The sequence below is a fragment of the Hippichthys cyanospilos genome, chromosome 3 (genome assembly GCF_059441005.1).
Source record: "Hippichthys cyanospilos isolate Australia breed blue-spotted pipefish chromosome 3, RoL_Hcya_1.0, whole genome shotgun sequence".
Lineage (NCBI taxonomy): Eukaryota > Metazoa > Chordata > Actinopteri > Syngnathiformes > Syngnathidae > Hippichthys > Hippichthys cyanospilos.
Genome location: NC_142371.1, coordinates 6,825,881 through 6,850,790, shown reverse-complemented (window position 1 = coordinate 6,850,790; position 24,910 = coordinate 6,825,881). Strand labels below are relative to the sequence as shown.

Below are 24,910 nucleotides of genomic sequence, written 5' to 3'. Positions count from 1 at the left end.
ATATATATATATATATATAATATAAAATATATAGTGTAAAAATTTATAGTGTCCAATACAAGGGGAGAACGCAGGAAGTGAGCTGAAATTGAACCCGGGACCTTTGAACCGTGAGGCAGACGTGCTAGCCAGTCTGCCACCATGCCACCCCTATGTATGAACATCATCCTATTAAAAGAGTAAACCCAGTCCTTGTAGTCACAACAAATCTGCAGAATTTTCGCCAAACCCCTGAGACTGACTCACGGAACCCTTGGGGTTCGATAGAACCCAGGTTAAGATCCACTATGCTAGATATTTTTAACTGTACTTTTCAAACAGGGGTCTCTCAGTTTGTGTTTCACAATGGCAATAGCAATCTGGCTTTTAAAGTAGATTAATAGAAATGACTGGTTTTAACCAGTTAGATGATTTCCTGAATATCAATTGTTTGTGCAAAATATTTCAGTCAATGTTTTATGCAAATCACAGTACCAAGGGATGAGTGATCAAAGTTGTGAACCATTTTAAAATGCTTTTGAGCACCATATGGCACAGAAAGCTCTGTATATAAGTGCACTCCATTACTGTGTAAGCAACACCATAATTAATTTAGACATGAAAAAACTCTCTGTCCTAGTCTAAGCTGGATCAAAGGGCCACACTACTCTCTTTTTTTTTTTTTTTTTACCAGTTATTATCCTACCTTACTGGCAGGGAATTTTATGTCACTATGGGTTCAATTTACATGTCAGGAAGTCACTGTCTAACTTGTAGTGATGCAAAACGATGATCATTTTAAAGTTTGTTAGGGTTACACATGTCCCCATTTGGCAGGGTTATGAGGAGACACAGAATAGGATTTCACAGTTCCTCCTGATGACCACAGCCTGACTGGTACTCTTTTTAGTGTACCTCCAGTGCTGGGAAGGAAAAATGTATGTAGTTCTTCAAGAAAAACTGCATCCAGAAGTGCTTTGTGGGTTGTATTAAAGCACATTTATGAAAGCATGCTCACAGCCATACTTGCCTTTTTGGGACATTTTCTACAGCAGTTTATTAGGTTCAGCAAAAGAAAAAAGAAAAAAAAAATACTCAATTGCAACTGATGGGAGGCATGGCCCAATTATTGACTTGACATCACATCTGGTCCTAACATGGCATAGTGCATTTACAATAAATTAACCAGGGCAATTGTTCTTAAAAATATAACACTACACACAAAAAGGGAAACACCAACTTTTTGTCAGACGTTGTAATATTCCTTCATTTACTCTGAATATCTCAAAGGGGGACAGCAGACGTATGCTTTAACTCTGTTTTAGAAATTAAGTGATGGATGGGAGAAAATTTCTACAGCTCAAAACAATAACAATAAAGACAACTGCCCAAACTTACCTAAGAAGGTTTATGAATAATTCAGCCTTTCAAAGATTAAAAGATCTTGTTAGTACTCCATGTCAGCATCTAGACCGTAATGTGTTTTTTTTAATACTATATTATGAGCATGTATTTTGTTTAGTAATTTGTCAGGATGATCATATTGAATATTATAATCATGTTATCTTCTTTGTATTTTATTACATGGGTTAGGTCCTTCAAAAGTCCTATTACCAGCAAACGTATCACCAATATTATAGAGTTCATGACCTTCAAGGTATACAAGTATGCAGCACGGGGCTTGTATGAGAAGCACAAGTTTCTCTTTACTCTGCTCTTGACGCTGAAGATCGACATGCAATGCAGCAAGGTCAAGCACGAGGAGTTTCTCACGCTTATTAAAGGTGAAACATAAATATGTGAGCAAATCACTTGCATTGAAATGTGCACTTTTTTTTTTTTTTGACTTTGCAAAAGTGTTGGAATGCTGTTTTACAGGCATGTGGGTTTTTTCTTTTGCTTTTATGTATATAAGGTATAATCCAGAACTTGTATTGGCAAAAAAATAACATGAGAATGCATTACTGTAACAAACGTTTTGTTCAAGTCGACCAAAAAGTTTCCAGAATGTTATGTTAATTGGACTATGAACACAGTATCTACATCAAAAAGGTAATTTGAAAATCATGTTGTGTGCTGGTAATTGTTTATGTGGTTTTAGTTGAATCAAATTGTTTATCCGAGATCAAGATAAGAGCTCTTTATGTGTCCAATTTTTGCAGATGTCCTGGTTATTCCAAAGTCCTGTCATTTTTTGGTTGTTGTAGATGCAACAATTTTCAGCACTCAAACAACCTTCATTCTGTCTGTAGTTTATAATCAACTGTTGCTTTTCTTTTAATCAGTGAGACACTCAAAATTTTTTAAATTCAAAGATAAAAACTTCTTCAGAGCGTCACTGAAGAAGTTGGAAGATAACGCCAAAACATGTCACGTATAACCTCCTAGAAATTTTAAGATTTTAAAATGTTTATTTTTGAATTTTAAAAATTTAAAAGCTCTCATTCTCTGATAAAAAGGAAAACAACAGTTAATTTGCAAGACCGTAATGTAGATTTGACCAAAATCACTAGTCCTCAAAACGTAGTTCATTGTGTGTCAGCCAATGTGACCTTGCAGCTGCAATATAGATTCTAGCCTTATGGACACTCTATCGCCATAAATGCAGCAACTGTAAAAAGAAGAGCCCCAAGGTTCTTTGGGAAGGTTTGGCTACAATTATGATTACCTTATGCAGTACATATTAATATGCTACATTTAGTGAGTGTCTTCAGACATTTAAAACATGTTAGTACTAAAGCCAACTGCTCCTCAGGGCAGAAATGAAAGAAAACACACTTGGGCTATTTAAAAGGCTAAAGCTTTCTATCAGCAATATGCATGCAGCTCCACCATCTGCTACCTCAGATCTGTGGAACAGTGACTCACCTTGAATTCATTTTTACAATAAGGTGCAATTTGAACCACTTTGCCTCATTAGACACAATAGTGGCATTACAAAAAAAAAAAAAAAAACAGCCATGTTGGGCAAAGGAGCGGTAGGATTTCCGCAGTTTATCTTCAACAGGTTGGTTGCTCACTTTACTATGAGAAATTTTAAGTTAAACTATCATGATGTAATTCATGTTTGTGACTTTGTGTAGGAGGTGCATCCCTGGACCTCAAGGCATGCCCTCCAAAACCAGCAAAATGGATACTTGACATGACCTGGCTCAATCTGGTAGCACTCAGCAAACACTGGGAGTTCTCTGATGTACTGGATCAGGTACAACCAATTTGTTTCTGGGTACCTATGGATATTTTTCGAGGATGGTATTTGCTCTTAAAAGCAAGACAAAGTCAAATCAAATGGCAGCTTCACATACATACACACCATAGGATAATACATTAACACACAAGCATTTATGGATGACTGACGGTGAGGTAGCTTCCAAATGGAGTGAGGAAGTCAATGCTCTGTAAAATCAGCTTAGTTCAGAGGAACCTCATTTAGTTTCTGAAAAGCATAGGAGCACACAAACGGCACACACAAAAAGGCACGTGTTCTTCTGACTTGATAATTACCATGAAGCAGTGGATTAACAGTTCTTTTTAATGGAAATAGCTTCCAAGATTGTGTCGTCGGTCCTCTCCTGACAAAAAGAGAAAGAGAAAGACCATCTTGAGGCCCTGTCTAAGTCAAACTTCAAACACAACAGCTATAAACACATTACATTAACTGTTAAACTCAACTTATTTTAAACTTTAAGTCTGCAGCTGCCCAACTCCAACAGACACTTTTATCTTGCAACCCTCGAACTGGCAAAAATAAATTTTGTTCACTGCAATTGGCAAAATCCTGATCCGTAAATACAAAGTAAAACAGGAAAAATTAAATGCATGCATTGTCTATTTAACTACTTCAAATAGATGTATTTCCTTTCATTCTGTTGGGGTGTGTGTACAAACATGAAACATGTAAATACCAATGACATCTCATTCACTAACATAATAATAATAAATAAATACTTTAAGCCAATCGAGTGTGAAAATAATGACATAACTTATATGCCGCCATAATGGACCTTTTTGACCAGTTCGTATAATCACGGTGTTTTATTGCATGCTGTAATACAGCACTGTATTATTTGGAATCTTTGGTCAATTATGCTACAAAAATGTGTAATGATGTTGTCAAATATTGTCGTAGTTTAGATCCATCCAAGGCTTCGTACATTCCTTTGTGGAAGGAAAAAAAAAGAAGAAAGCTTTATGGCATCAATACCTTGCGAATACATCCTGCCTTATGATCTATTAAGCAGGTGCAGGTTCCTGTATGGTTGCATAAAATACAAAAACCGTGACCAAGTGTCACCAAAATGTATGTGTGTGGATATATACATGCATGTCTAAATGAGCCTTTAAAAATTTAAGAGCAAAACTCAGAATTTGTTTTCCACTCATGTCATAAGGTTGGCTCAAATATTTAAAAAAAAAAAAAAAAACACTTATTGTACAAAATCCTGACTATCATCAATTTTTTTGACCACACTGCAAACTTGAAGGTCAGTATACACACTGTATATAAGTAAGCCATAAAATGATTTTTTTTCACTCTATATTTGGCAAACAGAAGCTGGGTTAATTCTAACGAGTAGCAAAACATGCTGATGATTGGTGCATAAGGGCCCGTTCATTATGTTCCCAAAACTCATTAGGACAATTTGGGCAATTAATGACATGTTTTGAGGAGTGCATGCAGAATATATTTTATCATTTAAAGAAAATTCAAGATGGCTCCATTTAATTTTATGCTAATTTCTTATCATTTGAGCTTCATCAACTAAAACAGAAATCCCTTTCCAAAGCTCAGATTCCAACTTGGTTGTAAATTACTTGCTTTTTAAAAAATGCGTATTTAACACTTTCCTCACAGATAAATCGCAATGAGAAGCAGTGGAAGGTGTGGTTTGATAAGGAAGCACCAGAGGAGGAAAAAGTCCCGAATGCCTACGATCAGGCACTGGACTGTTTTAGACGCCTGCTTCTTATTCGCTGCTGGTGTCCTGATCGAACCATTGCACAGGTTAGAAATAGTACTAGATAGCTGAAAGTATATACTCTGATCAGGCCTTGGCATGTTTTCTTCGACCATTCTTAGACCAGTGACACTGCTGTTTATTTTTGTTGTTCATTGCTCTTGATTACTCAATATATGTTTAAATGTGTTTGAATTGCTGTATTTTAAAACGTGTATTTAAATACTAAAAAAGAGCTGACGTAAATGCTGTAAAATATTTCTATGAAGTAGTTTACTGGAATATTCCCACAGTGCATCATGGATTTCACTTATTGCTAGGGTGCTCTGGAACATAACCCATGCAATGAAGGAATAATGATTGTATAAGGAAGTGGTCACCAATTTATTGTCCAGGTTTCTTTGCATGATGGCCCACATAGAGCAGATAGAGGTTTACGTACAGGACGAGCCTGTCTACAATTTGAATTTTGCTGTTACAAAAACCAACACCATCAGCTTCAGAGGTCGACCGGGAAATTGCTCGTTGTGCTTTACTTTCAAGCCAACCGTGATAGATGGATCACTGTGGAAAAAAAACAAAAAAAAACAACAACAACAAAGTAATGACAAATGGTTAATGAAAGGCAACCTAGAGCCTAGAAGTTGATTACGACTTTTTTTTTTTTGAAATAAAAAAAAAATATATTTACATTACACATCTCCTTAGAGACATGGTTATGAGACAGGCTTATCCAGTATTTAATAAAGCCTTGAGCTTTCTGAGCTCGAGGAACTGGAGTGCTTAATGGACATTTACTTATCTCCAAATAGAGTGTTTAGTTGCATGATGCTTTTGTGCCTGAAGTGGAGTTTTTGTTCCTCTCACTAACAGTAGTGCAGCTGTCCATTTCTCCATCTTTTCAAACAAGGTTTACAGTGCCTCAAAAGGGAAGGAATAAAGATCCTGTACCTTTCATCTAGTAATCAACCTTGCAGAAAGTACAGGGAAAAAAAAATCTATGTAAAATTATTTATTTATTTTTTTAATAAATTGCTTCATTTCTCCATCATCACTTTGATCATCTCCTGCAGGCCCGTAAATACATAATGGAGGCAATGGGGGAGATGTACACTGAAGGTGCCATTCTTGACTTGGAAAAGACTTGGGAGGAATCTGACTCACGAACGCCTCTGATCTGTTTCTTGTCGATGGGCTCTGACCCAACAGACTCTATTATTGCTTTGGGAAAACGACTGAAGACTGAGACGCGATATGTCTCCATGGGACAGGGACAAGAGGTCCATGCCCGTAAACTTCTCCAGCACAATATGGCTAGTGTAAGTGAGCGATCAGAGATGGAGCTGTGTCATTTGTCCAAATATATATTCCTGTTTTGGACTCTTTAATTATACCTTATTAGAAATTATTGTTGAGTTAACAACGCAATTTTTTATTGTCTTCAGGGTGGCTGGGCCTTGCTTCAGAACTGCCACCTTGGTCTGGATTTCATGGATGAGCTAATGGATATCATAACAGAAACTGACTTTGTCCATGACAGTTTCCGTCTCTGGATGACCACTGAGGTCCACAGACACTTCCCAATCACCCTTCTTCAAATGTCAATCAAGTTTACAAATGAGCCACCCCAGGGCCTGAAGGCGGGGCTTAAAAGGACCTATGGAGGTACAGTAATGTGGTTTGAGTCCTGTCAGAAATGTTAGAGGAACATGATGTTAAAATCTGAGTAAAAGCATTCATCCTTTGGGAAAATTTGTGTTTACACAATACAATTACACCGTTAGGAATCAGTTGTATCAACATAAAGATTCTGGTTTCCCTCACTTGGACTCACACTTTTAAAACACATACAACACTGCAGTTGATGTGACTTGTGGCTTGTCTCAACGTACAGTTATCAGCCATTCATCCTTCCATCCATGTCAAACCCACGACCTCCGCATATGAGGCGGCCATGCTCTTTCACTGTGCCGCCATCTCAAGAGGTCAGAACAGTAAATATAGAATACTATAAAACACAGTAATGACGTAAAAATGATAAAATGTTGACAATTACAAATACCCGGCCACATCAACTGTATAGCAACTGATATTACAACATTAGCATTACAGGAAAACGGTTAACCGAGAATCTGGATTTACAAAGCAAAGCAGCAGAAATGCGGTTGTGAGCGGAATAAAGATTCACACATCCTGACCCCAGTCAATTTTCTATTTGGCTCTGAGATTGTTGCCAAGCATAAATATTGCAGAAATGAATGAAAATACAAACAGATCGATCCGTAGTTCATAAACACGAATGCTTCACTTCGCTTATTGAAAAAGGAAGTCAGTTAATAATGTAAACATTTTTTCGCATGTGGATGTTTCATTATAAGAAAATATGCAGATAAATTAAAATGTATTCCCTAACACTAACAACATGCAAGTTTGTTGAAATTATAAATAAGCACGGGGCAGTTTTGTTTGGTTGGGGAAAATAGAATGTTGAACATGCATCAACCAGCCTGTCTCAAGCTAGAAGGGATATATGAGGTTCCCAAGGGACAATCAAAAGTTTTGACGTGCATTTACCGTCAGTACCTCTGTCCCTGCTTCATGTCAGCTGTAATGCTGTTGTAATATTAAGTTCTAATAATGTCAGATTAGAAACTAACACATGTGGATTGAACCGCATATTTTCCTTTCACTCTACAACAGTTCTTGTTTTGTCACTTTTCGCTAACTAAAGTGGTAATTAATAAACCATTTCTATTATCCAAAGAGTGCAAGATGGCCTCCTCTTGTAAATCATTTCTCCCTACTTTTATCCATGCAGACAGTGTGATATATTTGAGATTTGTAAACCCCATTTGATACAATACTAAAACATAAGCTTTCTGCTGCTGGAAGACTTATACCTCATACCTCTGATTTTACACTTGTAGCCAGTGCATTTATCCATATTTCCCTCACCAGGCATTAACCAGGACCTTTTGGATGTCAGCAACATGGCTCAGTGGAAGCCAATTTTGTATGGGGTTGCATTTCTTCATAGCACTGTGCAGGAAAGAAGAAAATATGGCCCTCTGGGATGGAACATTCCCTATGAGTTTAACCAGGCAGACTTTAATGCCACTGTGCAGTTTGTCCAAAACCACCTTGATGACATGGATGTCAAAAAGGTATGACCATTGAGGATAATATTTTGAAGGTCACAGATTGACTGTGTTGGTGTGTCTGTGAGTTCTAATATATTGCAGTAATTCAGAGACATATCACAATGATTAACACTGAATGAGCGTTGATGTGAGAAGAAAAAACATGAGGAAAAATTTGTGCAAAAATAGCCAGGAAAAGTGGAGTACTTTTCCAAAGCAGAGTACTAAAATATTCATACCACCAGTCCTGACACGAGAGCAGCAGCAGATCAACACCAATTGCCCATGCAGCGTGGCTCATGAGAGAAATCAACCTTTGACCCCTTTAGGTCCTCAGCTCCCAGCCCTTAAAGCCCTCTGCCCTTGCAATGCATCACTCACTACTCACACTACCCGGACTTTTACTCTTTTTTTTTTTTTTTTCAAATAATTGCTAATTAAGTGCTCACATGGCATGTATATAAAGTACACGGGCACAATGAGTACAGCGCAATGTGTGAGTGCAGGCCAAAAGGGCAACACAAAAGTATGGGTTGATGTTGTCTTTTTTTTTTTTCCATCCAGGAATAGGTTCTGTAAAAAATGTGTGTGTGTGTGTGTGTGTGTGTATATATATATATATATATATATATATATATTGTACATACTTATCAATTGCTAGCTAGGTAACTAAATGGTTGGATGGATCAATGGATATGTTGATATTTGGGGCCAATGCGGTTGAGTGTCTCTGTTCCACAGGGTGTGTCATGGACTACCTTGCGATATATGATTGGAGAAATTCAGTATGGTGGTCGCGTGACCGATGACTACGACAAGCGCCTTCTCAACACCTTTGCCAAAGTGTGGTTTAGTGAGGAAATGTTTGGACCAACGTTTAACTTCTATAAAGACTACGGCATCCCAAAATGTTCCAGTGTGGACCAGTATCTTTCATATATCCAGGTAAGAATATTTATTGTATGTTTTATAACTTTTCAGTACAAAACAATATGCGTATGTCACGGGGGAGTACGGCGGTTGAGGAGGCCGGTATGGTTGCAGAGGAGGAGGACCCAAAAGCAGGGGAGCGTCGGGACAGGGGGTTGATTAAATCCATTTATTTATAAACGAACGGGAACAAAAGCGAGAAAAACAGGACGGCAAAAAACTCGAACTAAGGGCGCAGGCAGGCTGGCAAAACAGAAAGCAAAACACTATGGACAGGCTGGCAGGAAAACACGGAGCTGAGTGACTCGGGGCAAGACGGGACTACGAAACAACAATACGATAGAGACAATATGACATGACGTGACAGAGACAATGATCCGACACGGGCTGTAACAGACACTAGGCTTAAATACATTCACAAACTAATCAAACTAACACATGGCAGCTGGGCAGGGACAACAGGCAAAGGGAGCAGATTGGAGGACACGAGGCGCAGGTAACAGACAGGTGGACTAAATCAAAACTAACGCAGGCAGACGCGACAGGGGCAGAAACCGGAACTATAAACGTAAACAGAAACAGAACCCCTCAAAATAAACCCACAACCCAACAAACCATGACAGAACCCCCCTCTCAAGGGACGGATCCCAGACGTCCCAAAACAAACCGACAAGCAAACAAAACCGAGGCAGGGTGGGCGGAAGGGGGACCGGAGGAGGGCACAGGAGAAAAACAAAAACAGTCCAAAGGCACCCCTGGTGCCAAACGGGATGCACCCGAGGGGGAAAGTCCAGAGGACGACCCGGTCGCCAGAGCGAGTCAGGCGGGCGACCCGGTCGCCAGACGAAAGGTGCCCTGCGGGGCGAATCAGGTGGGCGGCCCGGACGCCAGACAAGAGGCGCCCGGCGAGGCGAATCAGGCGGGCGGCCAGGACGCCAGAGCAGATGTGCCCGGCGGGCCGAGTCAGGTGGGCGGCCCGGACGCCAGACAAGAGGCGCCCGGCGAGGCGAATCAGGCGGGCGGCCAGGACGCCAGAGCAGATGTGCCCGGCGGGCCGAGTCAGGCGGGCGACCTGGGCGCCCGATGGCGAACAGCAAGCCACCCCAGGTAGGCTTGTATCCCGGTTGCCCCTGAAGATCGGCAGGCGGGGCATCAGGCGAGAGCGGAGGCGTCGGCTGGACGCCGTCAGGCCAGAGCGGAGGCGTCGGCTGGACGCAGTCAGGCCAGAGCGGAGGCGTCGGCTGGACGCAGTCAGGCCAGAGCGGAGGCGTCGGCTGGACGCAGTCAGGCCCGAGCGGAGGCGTCGGCTGGACGCCGTCAGGCCGGTGCGGAGGCGTCGGCTGGACGCCGTCAGGCAGGTGCGGAGGCGTCGGCTGGACGCCGTCAGGCAGGTGCGGAGGCGTCGGCTGGACGCCGTCAGGCAGGTGCGGAGGCGTCGGCTGGACGCCGTCAGGCAGGTGCGGAGGCGTCGGCTGGACGCCGTCAGGCAGGTGCGGAGGCGTCGGCTGGACGCCGTCAGGCAGGTGCGGAGGCGTCGTCGGGGTGCCATCAGGGAACAGCCACTGGGTGCAGGCCACAGACACGAGTGAGAGCACGAGACTGACCTGGGACAGGGGCGACCACGGGGGACCGTCTGGCATCTCTGTCGTCGGCGGCAATGGTGGCATGGCTGACAGCTCAGGCGACTGCGGCTGCCGCGCCGAGGCTGGCGGCTCAGGAGGCTGTGGCAGCGGCGCAGAGGCTGGCGGCTCAGGAGGCTGAGGCGCCGTGGCTGGTGGCTCAACAGGCTGAGGCTGCGGCGCCGTGGCTGGTGGCTCAGGAGGCTGAGGCAGCGGCGCAGAGGCTGGCGGCTCAGGAGGCTGAGGCGCCGTGGCTGGTGGCTCAACAGGCTGAGGCTGCGGCACCGGGGCTGGCAGCACGGGGAACGGCAGGCTGGACAGAGACAGCCACTGGGGGCCAATCAGAAACGGCGGGGATGCCAGGAGACTGACTTGGGATGACTGAGGCAGACGGGCGACTGGCTTTGGAGTCAGACGGGCGACTGGCTTTGGAGTCAGACGGGCGACTGGCTTTGGAGTCAGACGGGCGACTGGCTTTGGAGTCAGACGGGCGACTGGCTTGGGAGTCAGACGGGCGACTGGCTTGGGAGTCAGACGGGCGACTGGCTTGGGAGTCAGACGGGCGACTGGCTTGGGAGGCAGACGGGCGACTGGCTTGGGAGGCAGACGGGCGACTGGCTTGGGAGGCAGACGGGCGACTGGCTTGGGAGGCAGACGGGCGACTGGCTTGGGAGGCAGACGGGCGACTGGCTTGGGAGGCAGACGGGCGACTGGCTTGGGAGGCAGACGGGCGACTGGCTTGGGAGGCAGACGGGCGACTGGCTTGGGAGGCCGACGGGCGACTGGCTTGGGAGGCCGACGGGCGACTGGCTTGGGAGGCAGACGGGCAGGGTTCACAGAGCCTGGGGTCCGGCTCGCAAGGTGCACAGAGGCCGGGGTCCGGCTCGCAGGGTGCACAGAGGCCGGGGTCCGGCTCGCAGGGTGCACAGAGGCCGGGGTCCGGCTCGCAGGGTGCACAGAGGCCGGGGTCCGGCACGCAGGGTGCACAGAGGCCGGGCGCCGGCTCGCAGGGGTCACAGAGGCCGGGGTCCGGCTCGCAGGGGTCACAGAGGCCGGGGACCGGCTCGCAGGGGTCACAGAGGCCGGGGACCGGCTCGCAGGGGTCACAGAGGCCGGACGCCGGCTCGCAGGGGTCACAGAGGCCGGGGACCGGCTCGCAGGGGTCACAGAGGCCGGGGACCGGCTCGCAGGGGTCACAGAGGCCGGGCGCCGGCTCGCAGGGGTCACAGAGGCCGGGCGCCGGCTCGCAGGGGTCACAGAGGCCGGGGACCGGCTCGCAGGGTTCGCAGAGGCCGGGGACCGGCTCGCAGGGTTCGCAGAGGCCGGGGACCGGCTCGCAGGGTTCGCAGAGGCCGGGCGCCGGCTCGCTGGGACAGGGGCGGTCTGCCGCCTTGGCGCTGGGACAGGGGCGGTCTGCCGCCTTGGCGCAAGGACAGGGGCGGGTAGCCGCCTTGGCGCAGGGACAGGTAGCCGCCTTGGCGCAGGGACAGGTAGCCGCCTTGGCGCAGGGACAGGTACGGGTAGCCGCCTTGGCGCTGGGACAGGTACGGGTAGCCGCCTTGGCGCTGGGACAGGTACGGGTAGCCGCCTTGGCGCTGGGACAGGTACGGGTAGCCGCCTTGGCGCTGGGACAGGGGCGGGTGCCGCTTCAGCCCGCCGGCAGGAAGTTTGGGGAACAGAGACCGGTGGTACAGACGCGACAGGAGCTTGGGACAGGGTGCAAGAAGAGGGTGGTACAGGACAGGAGGAAGTAGGCAGGGCGCGGCAAGAGGGGGACACCGAGACAGGAGGGAACGGATCGGAAGGCTGAACAGATGGGTCCTGGTGGTCACTGGGGCGGTGGCCTTTTCGCGGGCCCCTCCACCGGCGGCCACGAAATGCCAACCGGGAGCCCACGAAAAGGTCACGGTCAAATAGGGGCTCTGAATCGGAGTCTTCGGACGAACTGTAAAAGGACTGGCCGGACTGATAGTCAAAATCTGAATCAAAATCATAATCAGAGGTGCACGGGCTCGAATACGGAATATGATAAAAAGTGTCGAAGGAAGAGGGACGCGGGTAAACAAAATCCGGACCGGTACTGGAACGAAACGTGACGAAAGGAGGGCAATCCTCGATATCGGAAAAATCTGAGTCCAACGTACAGTAAGGTGCGCGAACAGGAGAGGAAGGGTGATCGGGTGTGCGGACAGAAGGTGAACTACGCAAATCAGAAAAATCGGAACTACAAAAAACGTGCGGGGACAGAATCGTGTCGTATGGGAGGTCGGAGGAACACGAGGGAAACGCGGAAGTAACAGACGCGGGGGGCGGATCAGAAGCGGGGACAGACGCGGACTCGGAGGGGAGAAACACGGAAGAAAAAACAAGAGGTCTCACACTGGGGAAACGGGGCTGACCGGCGGGCTGAGAACGGATGCGGGCGGGGCGGCGGCGTCGAGTCCGCCGACGCGGACTTCCCGCTGGGTCCTGTGCTGGTCGGATCATTCTGTCACGGGGGAGTACGGCGGTTGAGGAGGCCGGTATGGTTGCAGAGGAGGAGGACCCAAAAGCAGGGGAGCGTCGGGACAGGGGGTTGATTAAATCCATTTATTTATAAACGAACGGGAACAAAAGCGAGAAAAACAGGACGGCAAAAAACTCGAACTAAGGGCGCAGGCAGGCTGGCAAAACAGAAAGCAAAACACTATGGACAGGCTGGCAGGAAAACACGGAGCTGAGTGACTCGGGGCAAGACGGGACTACGAAACAACAATACGATAGAGACAATATGACATGACGTGACAGAGACAATGATCCGACACGGGCTGTAACAGACACTAGGCTTAAATACATTCACAAACTAATCAAACTAACACATGGCAGCTGGGCAGGGACAACAGGCAAAGGGAGCAGATTGGAGGACACGAGGCGCAGGTAACAGACAGGTGGACTAAATCAAAACTAACGCAGGCAGACGCGACAGGGGCAGAAACCGGAACTATAAACGTAAACAGAAACAGAACCCCTCAAAATAAACCCACAACCCAACAAACCATGACAGCGTATTGAAATTGCTCTTTCTACACTTACATTTACACCACTATGAGGATAGTCTATTTGCAAACATACTCCTTTTCCCACACAATATTTATATGGTGTGCTGAACTACAGTGTTCCTCTGCTTGTTTCATTATGATGGATTGTGGCTTGTGGCTCTCATGCTTGAAGCTTTATTGTGTTCTCATAGAGGATGAAAAGAAAGCCACACACACTTATACAACTGCATGTACAAGACATCAAACCATATACAGTATACGCTATTTCCCTTTGCATGTACACAAACGGGTATGTGCTCACATAATCACCAGGTTACTCCCTCAAAACCTCTTATAAAACCCAGACACTCTACTCATATTTTGCTTTATTTTAAAGTGCAACGAGATGATGTGAAGAGCTATTTCAAAAGTGCTCTTTTAAGTGGAATTTACAGTTTGACAGAAAAGACCTCCATCTTCTGCTATGCAAGCATTACAAATGACCATGAGATTAAATAAAATAATCATTGTGTGAAAGCCCTCAGAGCCTTTGCACTTGTTGCAGGTGGTTATTTTACTTGCCTCAAGCTTATAGAACAAATTGGGAGATTGCAGAAACTTCTATTGTTGGACGCAAAACTGCCCAATGCAATATTAACTCCATACAGTGAAGACAAGGGCATTTGCATGCATTATATCAGTCCTTAAATAGTTAGGCACGTGTCACAGTGGGGCACGTATGAACCCAGGAAACAGGCTTTTTTTGTTGTTGTGCTAATTGTAGTTTCACATCCACAGCACCACGTGGGGCAGTGGCGCTGTCATTGCCGAAGTGTGCAGGAGTTACACAGTCATAGAATTGCTGTCAACGTTTTTTTCAACATCGTATTCATGGCTATGTGATTTAGAAAAAAAAAACAAAAAAAACAGCACAATGTTGTATAGTTTTATCTTCAAGTTAAAATGTTTAAGATATTAGTGCTCCTGCGTTAATGTTCCAGATTACAGTAATTTGTTATTATTTATGTATTTAGTATTTTTTTCAGCATCAAACAGTTGAGTTGGTCAGAAATGTTTCTAGTTTAAAATAGGATTGACATATTGTTTTTATTCCAGGCACTCTGATGAACTTTTTTTTCTTATATTTCAAATTAACATGTGACCTATGTAGACTCTGTGAAAAATAGTTCACATTTGGTGAAATTTGATTTATAAGGATCTTTTTTCTTTGTTAATGTTTACAAATGTAGGTATCTTTATAAAATGTTAGAGATAATCATGTTACAGTCAACACTTGCAAGTGTGGGAAGAGAAGCACTGAATTATGGGGAGAACTCCAGAGATCTGGGATGAAGAAATTGTTAACGTAGTGCCGTTATCATGATGAGGGCTCTCATGTTCAAATCTATAGAGAGCTTGCTACGTGGCTAAGCTGATGATTCATCCATCGTTATTTCATCCATCCATTTTCTGTATTCATCAAAATGCGTCGCAATCTGCAGTTGCCCATTCCTGGGTTTAATCTTTCTCTTTTCCTATCATCAGCTGGGAGTTACACCAGACCCTGCCCTGCCTATGAAAAAAAAAAAATACACAGTACTTTAGAGAGGGGATACATATGTTGGAAAATATTTTACCCATACACTCCAGATAGAAATACGTCAGAGCAAATGCACATCCACAATAAAGGAATGTTTTATTTGATCAGCTATTGCATCCAATCCACAAAACGTTTAGATATCACATTTAAACCAGTCACAAAATCATTTTCACATACTGTATGTCATACACGAAATCAAACCATTCAAGATCTAATCATATGTATTTTGTTTCTTCAGGGTCTCCCAGCCTATGACACTCCGGAGGTGTTTGGTCTTCACCCGAACGCAGACATCACACATCAAAGTAAATTGGCAAAGGACGTATTGGACACAATTCTCAGTATTCAGCCTAAAGATAGCTCATCGGGGGGAGGGGAAACCAGAGAGACTGTGGTGTCCAGGTTGGCTGACGACATGCTGGAGAAACTGCCCCCAGACTATGTACCTTTTGAAGTAAGTGTGTAGATATATATGTGTATGTGTGTGTGTGTGTGTGCAATTTGGAATGAGTGTGTCGTCGGAACCATGTGTGAACCCTGAGGGGAGTGTTTCTGTAGAGCGAAACACATCATGAGTAATATTCTTCACCTTTCTCTTGTAACGTGCGAAGTGTCAGGGGTGGTAAAGGCAGAGGTGGCGTGTGCATTAGTGTGTGTTGAAGACAGTCATGGAGAAAACAGGAACCTAAAAAAGAATGGTTGATGGTTGGATGGTTGATGCATGTACTGCAGTACTGAGAGAACCAGTTGAAGAGAAAATGCATGTACTGTATATATGACACAAATAATGAATTACAAATGATACTGTTGATAGTAGTTCCCATAGAAACCTCACATCCTGATATCAATTTACCTGCATTCAACAGAACAAATGCATCAGACCGTTCTACATGCAGAAAGGCAGGACACTGCTGCCATCAAATCAAATAATGCCTTTTCAAAATAGCATAGAAGCAAAAAAGCAGAAAGCGCTTTTCATTTTTTCTGATGCTTCATAAGTACACTCTGGACAAGGCCACTTTGTATGGCATAAATACATTAGTGCAAATTAGAACAGCCAAACAAATAGAAACAGGGGAAAGCTACTATTGTACAAATGTGCCTGAAAAGTAGTTACAACTTCAAATTTGAAGCATGCTGGACAAAGTTTACCTGTTCAGTCAAATCAGGACAACAAGATGATGAGCAAGTCGGGAAAAGACACCTTGTCCTTTTTTTTAAATTGATAAATATCTTTTCTTTTAATGAAGTGATGTCACCCAGTTATAGTTATGTCCTGTCTAAGGTAATATCCATGGTAACTCATAAGGAGCTAGAATTCTTTACACGGTTTTTCACCTCTCACGTTTGGCTCATTCAACCTAAAACTGAATGCATCCACTGATCTACGCTTTTTTTTTTTTTTAAATTTGATCTGCTACGAGCAATAAAACAAAGCTGTTCCAAAGCTAAATTTTAGCAAAGGCGGTGGACTAGATTCAGATGACTTGAGTCAAGATATAATTTGCCACTATTAGGACTTTGTATCTTGCTTGGCTACTGCTCTTGAAAGACTCAAATGTATGATCTTGTTAAAATTATGTTAAAATTAAATCAAATCCTGTCCTGAAGCAAATATAGCTCCCATTTTCTTAGAGTATTTACACAATCAAGAGCCTGAAATCTACCAACTTGTGAATGTGAATCTTTATATTGCACATTTTGATTCAATTAACTGCTTCCGCAGTTCGCTCTTGAGAGCCTCATGACCGAGTCGCTGCTGCAACATGCTGGTGGCTTGGAGTTCGTCTGAAAGTGCCACTCATAACAAATGTAGTCATTACAACTGCAGTCACAATCAGTTAGATTTTGAATTATTTGTGTTTATTTAAGATTTATGCCAGTTTTGAAATCCATCAGTGACACGCACGGCACAGTAGGCAATGCTTAAACAGCAACCAGCTCACTCACTTTTCTACTAATGAAATGGAGATATACGTAGGTTCTGTCATGAAAATACCTTATTTTGTACTGTATTTAACTACAGAATACAAAGACATGTTGTTGTTCTGGTTGTCTTCGGTAACCAGCTTTACGCAGTTTTGAAGTGGTTTTTTTTTTTCTTTTTTGCTTAGATGCAAAACATTTGCCTGATTGTAGTTTTTGGTCAGGCACTTGCACTGTAAAAGTCCCTAATTTCAAGATTTTGAGAAACATTTCCTGGCTCAAAATCACAGCTCTTAGCCACTGCCAAATAAATCCCACTTCTTTTTTCTGACTAAATAAAAATTCCCCAGGTAAAAGAACGTCTTCAGAAGATGGGTCCTTTCCAACCAATGAACATCTTCCTGCGTCAGGAGATAGACCGCATGCAGAGGATCATAGTTCTTGTCCGAAACACGCTAACTGATCTCAAGTTAGCCATCGATGGTACCATCATCATGAGCGAAAATCTGCGAGACGCCCTGGACTGCATGTATGATGCACGCATTCCTGAACGCTGGAAGAAGGTCAGCTCAGCATTTCATGTCATGACAAATGGAATGTCGACTTACTATATCATAAAACGTGTGTTGAGTTTGTGTTTCCGCCGCTGAGTTCTCTCTCAGTGGGGGAGTCTACTGATTGAAAAGTGATCAGTCCACAGTATAACTCACATGACACTTTTGGACGACTCCACTTTTCCTATGACCTCAGAACAGGATAAGTGGTTTAGAAATCGGATGGTTAGACAACAGATTATTATCTTAGCGCGTTTAAACATTTCACTCGAAGGCAGAAAGGAATCATTCCCTTGTACTATATACTGTACATCTGGGGTTCAACCCCCTTTTCGACTCGTCAACACGCACTATTTACCACTCCACAATGACTAATAGCGCTTGAGGTCAATTAATTACCAATCCGATGTTTTGGATTATTATTTTTGCCATGATGGGCACCTTCTAATGTGTGGAAATGGTATTGGATTGGTCTCATAGTCACTTGGCAACATTTCTAAGTCATCTGCTTGGCATCTGTCAGTCATCAGTGAATTTACCAAAAGCCCTCTTGCATTGTACCTGTCAAAAGACAAAATGTACTGTTTGGTCTGCTTGGATCAGCGGTCTTCAATCCTGATGCTCAACACTTGATTTAAATGCTCAGGATTATTATCAAGCTGCTGCAGACCTTGCTGATCCTTTCAAGCAGCCAGGAGATTGTTGCAGCCAGGAGACTACTAGCATCACTTCAGAACATTGCTTGATTTTATTGAGATTTTTTTCGCAAAGTGTTAACCTTTGTTTACCTCAATTGTTTTGTTCATCTCCTTAATTTTTAGAACATATTTCAATTGAAAGTGGGAATTCAATTGTTGCTTACTCAGATTAACTTTGCTTCGAATCTTGTGTCGTGAAACATAAGGTCTATCAGATGAAAACCGGAATTTGATTGGTCTCTTGGCTGAGACAAAGAAATACCATGCAATCTTGAGTGCTTTTTATCTCTTCTATGGCACTATCCATCCATCCATTATTCAGTTTTAGATTAATGCCACTGTGCAGAAATAACAAATTAACTTCATGACTTTGCTGCTGTTCAGTAATTCCCATGTCATTGTTTTGTCATGTCTTATATATTTATTTTTTTGTCCTCTCTGAGTTGCACAGCAGTTTACATTGTGTTGTCATCTTCTGAAGGAATCATGGGCCTCCAGCACTCTGGGGTTTTGGTTTACGGAGTTACTTGAGCGTAACCGGCAGTTTCAGGCTTGGATCTTTGAGGGGAGACCAAATTGCTTCTGGATGACTGGTTTCTTCAACCCCCAGGGCTTTCTGACAGCCATGAGACAGGTATGCACACAGCATCAAGCTAAGTGCCCATGAATGAAGTAAGATACCACATGGTAGAAAGAGGTGGTGTAAAAACGCATGGTCGCAGGTTTTTGCGATTGCGATCTGTCACAAACTGCAATTGTAATGTATATATGCGTAAATGAAAAATGCTCATCTATGTATATGATTTAAATTTTAGTGATTACTGTATAATCCCCTAAGGCCCTCTACACACCAAACCGACATTGGCAATCGGAACTGATCGCGCGCCGTCAGCTCGCTGTGGTGAAACTGGAAAAGCGTTTTCAGCCAATTCAGCATGAATCGGTTTAGGGCTGTCAAAACAATCTTCACTCTGAGTGGGTGTTTAGCTAACGAATTAGCGCACAAGATGAGGCCAGAACCGGAAGTGACAAGCACGGAAAAAACAAGCAGGGTGAAGGTGGAAATTTTTATAATGCGCACCTTTATCAAGAACAGCATCATTTCTCAATTTTATTTTTTTTTTTTACATCCCAGCTTTGGTGTTCGATGTAATGCCTACCTGGACAGAAGAGCATGAGGGGAACCATCATGAGTGAAAATGAACATGGTCATATGTAGAGAGGACAAACTCCCCAAAATCACTCTTAAAAAACGGCGGTCCTTTTCGTCTTTATTTGTGTATGATACAGTTTGGTGATTTGCTGGTATCCTTTATTATCAGAGTGAATAAAATTAATTATTTACTGTATTTTTTAGACTATAAGCCACGACTTTTTCCTCATTATTTGAGCCCTGCAGCTTTTGTCCAGTGCGACTTTGTGTGTATCTGTCCAAGGAGTCGATTTATGGAACAACTATGAAATACAACTGAAAAGATGTGAATCAATGGCTGTGCTCAAAAAGAGTTTTAAAATATCTTATTAAATATATTTAAAAAATATGTCCAAATTGAATAAGATCTTGTATAAAGGGTTTAAAGAGTAAATTTGATATACGGTATATAGTATACATGATTGTATTTATAATCTTATGATTGTATATATTATTTATGTGCAGTGTGTGCAATGTTCACTAAATTAATCTATCAATTGAACAATGGCAGACAGAATGCTATCATAGGGGTTGATTTCAAGTTTGAACTGCTATTTGACTCTGCAATATTCTGTTGGTGACATGTAGGTAATATCGATCCACCCATTTTCTATAAATATAATGTTGGGACTAAACATACAGGCATGTCCAGTCTGTTAAAGAGAGGCTGTTGCAGTTGGTTGACAATTGAAAAAAATAAAATAAAACTTTCATATACCACCTTTTTGCATAAATATCTGATGTTATGACCAGCGGCTTATAGTCCAGTGTGTCTTATCAATGGCAAAAGATGTTGTTTTTGCTCAATATTTCGCTGCTGCGGATTATATTCCGGTGCGATTTATAGTCCGGAAAATACGGTAATTATTCTTAAGACATGATTTTTCATGACTCTTACTTTACTTTTAAATGTCTTTAACTCCTGTGTTTGTAAGCACCTTTGAAATGTTGTATTTTTATTTACAGTATTGAAATACATTTCAACAGTGAGCAATGTTGTCCATCAAACGCACTAAAAAGCAGTCAGTTGCCTGTCTAAACAACAATGTGAAGATGTTAATTTCTAATTGATAAACCTGTATAATACCTGCCCTTGATTATCATACAATGGGAGTGTGATTCCGGGAATTACAGAATTGATTCAGCTCCATTTTCTGGTTTTGTTGAGCGAAATGTTATTAGTTTGCCCGCAATTTTGGATGCAAAGTTGGATGCTCTTCACGTTAACAGCACATGAAAAGTGTACTCGAAGCACTTAATTCTACTGTCAATGTCATGGTACTATAGTAATTAGCGTGACTTCCCCACCTTGCCCTGTAATTCCCTCATTAGAACGATGATTGGTTTTAAACAGCGGTGATCACTACTAATGTAAGAAAATCTATAAAGATGGCAATGAAAACAATTTTGTGAGAATTTGTCTCGCAAGTGGCCTCACAAATTCCAGAGAGACTAGTGGCTCTGAGTGAAGTCCTTGCTGAATGCATGCTTTTTCATTTAATTATTTTACAATCTACTCAAAAAGATCTCTAAGCCCAAATAGTGACTCATAATACAGTATTCAAGTGTCACATAGCTTTTATTCAATTTGCTCTCTTAGTTTTACGCTCTGCTCTTTTCACGTCATGTACAATTGATTTTCTTTCTGTTGGCATGGCATCTCGTAAACAATTCACTTGATGGAGTGCACTTCTTTGCTCCACGGTGTTTTCACTGACGCCTCTATCATGGCCTTGTTATCAGCATTGATTCTCTTGGTAAAACAATGTCATATATGCCATTCATTCTGTGACATTCTGTTCATATGAGAACACATTTCCGCTTTTGCTCACGCAGGAGATCACCCGGGCTAATAAAGGCTGGGCTCTGGACCGCATGGTGCTTTGTAACGAGGTGACCAAGTGGATGAAGGATGACATCACGCAGCCCCCTGCCGAGGGAGTGTATGTGTGCGGGCTGCATCTGGAAGGGGCCGGCTGGGATCGCCGCAACTGCAAACTCATCGACTCCAAACCAAAAGTTCTCTTTGAAATGATGCCCGTCATCCGGATGTATGCAGAGAATAATGGTAAATTGAATATTGAGTGTGGACACATAGGGACTGTAGACCTTTTCCTGCTTAAGAGTCCTTACTGGGACACTTTTTCTAGCATGTCTGAATTACCTCTCTCCATTTGCTGCCCACACACTCCAAATGACAGTGCAATTTAGTCTGAGTATGGATAGATGGTGCAAGTGTTTGTTTGTGATAGGGAAAAACCAACCAGTGTTGTGCAAGTTATGTCAAAACTGTAAGGCATTATTTATTACTCATTACTGTCATTTCAAAGTAATTACTTACATTACGTTATTACTGCATTTGAAATGTAATGCATTACCCTACTATTGCATTACTTTTATATTACTCTCACCACCGTAAGTGGAAATATGAATTTGCCATTCTAAATGTACAGTCATTACACATCCAGTGAAAGATTGTCTGAAGCCTAAAACAAGTACAAACCATTTAGTCTACATTATATTGTAAACCTTTAAAGACAATATACATTTTTTTGTCTTATTTTAGTCCCTTTAATAGTTAGCTTCACAGCATAGTGATGGGTTTTTTATGCCGTAGGCAAACACAGTTAGTGCGTTTCACAATATCAGTGTTAATACTGTATTCACATTTAAGTTCAGCCACTCAAGTTCATGGACAGATGTTTCAATAATAGATGGTTTCAGTGGGGCTAAAGTTAGCACCTAGGCTACAACATTGTCCTTGTGCATCATCTGGATACACATTGACCAGAACTATTTATAGACTATTATTAATAGCAATTGTACAGTGAAAATTAGCGTTAGCTTACCTTGTCATTATTGCCAGTTGCGACAGGGATCTATCTGGCTAACAAATGCTGGTGAATCCACGGAGGAAAGCGGCAGCATATCTGTTTTCATTTCGCTAATTTCATGTTACTGTGGCACCGCTCTAGATGGTTTGTCAAAATAACTGGTCCTATTTCACAAAGTGGACAGCTTTTTGGATGTGCACCTAATGATTATATTCTTCTTGTTTTATCTCTGACGAACTTAAAGTAATGATCGTATGCCAATCTTGTGTACGTATTGTCCATATTCAACCTGTCGTCTACTGCTCCCGCATTCAGCTCCGCTGAAGTAGATCAGTAAGTAAACATTTTGCCCAGGACTGAACTCCTCCGAGCTCACGGTGTTTCGGGCGAATTTAGGGGGAAAAACATCACTTTCAGGTTAAAAATGCATTGCATCACTTTCATTTGTAATGAGTACAATATGGCTTTTTTTGTGTGAGTAATATATTACACTACCGTATTACAGCAAAATGTAATGCATTACAGTAATTACATTACTTTTGTGTTGCATTATTCCAAACAATGCCCCCCACATAGTATATGCTGAGCTCTATTTCTTCATAACTCTCCTTAAACTCTCCTTAAATGCAATTGATACTTAATAATCAATCATTTCAAAGAATGCATTTTGAAAAGAAACTGAGGACAAGCCAAAAACGACATAAAAGAAATCATATGAAGAAAATATAATATCAATAAGCCTCTGTCAATTCTATGTCCTTTGGGAGAGGTTTACTAAGATGTTCATTAGGTGCCAGCATTTCCATTTTCATTGTTTATTATTTTTCTATCAATCAGTTTTAAGACCTATTTATAATGTTTGTCTTTTGTTTTTGCTCCCATGATGCAGGGGTAAAGGACAGCCGCCTTTACTCTTGCCCAATCTACAAGAAGCCAGTTCGGACAGACATGAACTATATTGCGGCAGTTGACCTAAAGACTTCTCTTGCTCCAGAGCACTGGATCCTGCGGGGGGTGGCACTCCTCTGTGACGTCAAATGATCATGGAAAGGACTTTGCGGCGTCAGTTAATCACAAATCATGATGACTCTGTATGAAACCTCATCCTGATTCTTTTCTGTCAAATAAGCACACCATGACTAAAGTACATGGACATTTATTTTTTCTTCTTTTTTTATTTTTTAAAGAAAATTAACACTGGAATGATTAAAACATCAAAACATTTTTTGAGTTACATTTTCTTTTCTTACAAAAGGACCATACCACATCACTTACCTATAACTACCCTGTAAACAGATACCTGTAGATTCCATTTAAATTATGTCACCTCATACTCTTTTCTGTGTGATGTTGACCTGCTTTTTAACCTTGTGTGTTGTGCAAATAGCCAATTTTGACAAGTTGATTCAAGTGTGGAAACATGGCCCTAACATGGATAGTTGACTAAATTCATTCATTCATAGACATTCAATGCTCCGTGCTTCTAAGAAGGTAGATGTACAGTAGTTATATTCACACGTGTCTCTGTCTGAAACTGTAGTCATGCGTTATGTTTTGTAGCCTTCATTTTAATAAGATAATTCCAGAACATTCTGAACTGCATCATTCAATTAAAACCCAAGTCCATCTTGCCATTGTCATTGGCTACGCTGCGCTCAAGTTATTTTCCATGGAGAACTAAAGTGCTCTCCGTACTCTAGCTTTGCACATCAGATAAAATCCAACTTGTCATGTGTAAAGCAAAAGGAATATTGAGTGATTTTTGATGGATAAACCACTGTAGTAACAGGCTCTTTGAAGCCTGCCTGAATTGAGTCAGATTACATTTTGGACAGTTTTTGTAAATGAAACGTCTCGGCTGACTCGTTTCCTGTCACTTTGGCATTCCTCATCCCACAGTTTAATTACCAGAAATTTCATGGTTTTATTTTCAACTGGCTGTACATGCTACACTTACAAAAGTGACAAATGTATACTACAGCAGTGGCAAGGCAACGTTTTTTTTTCCAGAGCAAATTCTTTTCACTGCCACTTAAAAAGTCTCCAACCTGATATCAATGCCGGCTCTGAAGCCAGCATAATAATTCGACTCAAGTCTCACGGCATCATGTTCCCCTGAGACAGTGAGCGGGTCATTTCTGTGTGAACAAAGTAGGTTTTGAGCTCTCCTTTGCCTTTGACGTTAATGATGCCCCTACAGGTGCACATGTAGCCTAGCGTCAAAAGGATTCGGCTTGTCTCCTCTGTCACCTGCAGATGGGCAAATGATACAGAGTCAAATTTGAGCGTTGCATTTTTGAGCACAGACAAATTGCGAAAATGTTATATACGCTACAAACGCCATGCATTTTCACAAATCCAGGCTTATGTCATGGATATTAGTTTTGAGTTATTAATGAGAATACAAATTTGATAGAGGTCTACATTTTGGGATTTCTGCAAAAAGCAACCTTCTTAAGATCT

At 42.6% G+C, this 24,910-nt stretch overlaps 2 protein-coding genes across 2 annotated transcripts in view; one reads left to right on the top strand and one right to left on the bottom strand.

Annotated features, from left to right (window-relative positions):
- Positions 1-24,161, top strand: part of dnah5 (dynein, axonemal, heavy chain 5) — a 94,711-nt gene extending 70,550 nt beyond the window's left edge. Inside the window, 12 exon segments of the mRNA XM_088409446.1 lie at positions 1,573-1,763; positions 3,063-3,184; positions 4,835-4,984; positions 6,011-6,256; positions 6,383-6,602; positions 7,896-8,101; positions 8,819-9,022; positions 15,482-15,697; positions 17,520-17,732; positions 18,903-19,055; positions 21,450-21,681; positions 23,337-24,161. Coding sequence (XP_088265572.1) covers positions 1,573-1,763; positions 3,063-3,184; positions 4,835-4,984; positions 6,011-6,256; positions 6,383-6,602; positions 7,896-8,101; positions 8,819-9,022; positions 15,482-15,697; positions 17,520-17,732; positions 18,903-19,055; positions 21,450-21,681; positions 23,337-23,488 — 2,305 coding nt within the window. The 3' untranslated portion in view covers positions 23,489-24,161.
- adcy2a (adenylate cyclase 2a) overlaps positions 23,995-24,910 on the bottom strand; it is a 40,599-nt gene continuing 39,683 nt past the window's right edge. Inside the window, exon 25 of the mRNA XM_088409447.1 lies at positions 23,995-24,697. Within this exon, the coding sequence (XP_088265573.1) occupies positions 24,545-24,697 (153 nt within the window). The 3' untranslated portion in view covers positions 23,995-24,544. The remainder of the gene's footprint in view (positions 24,698-24,910) is intronic.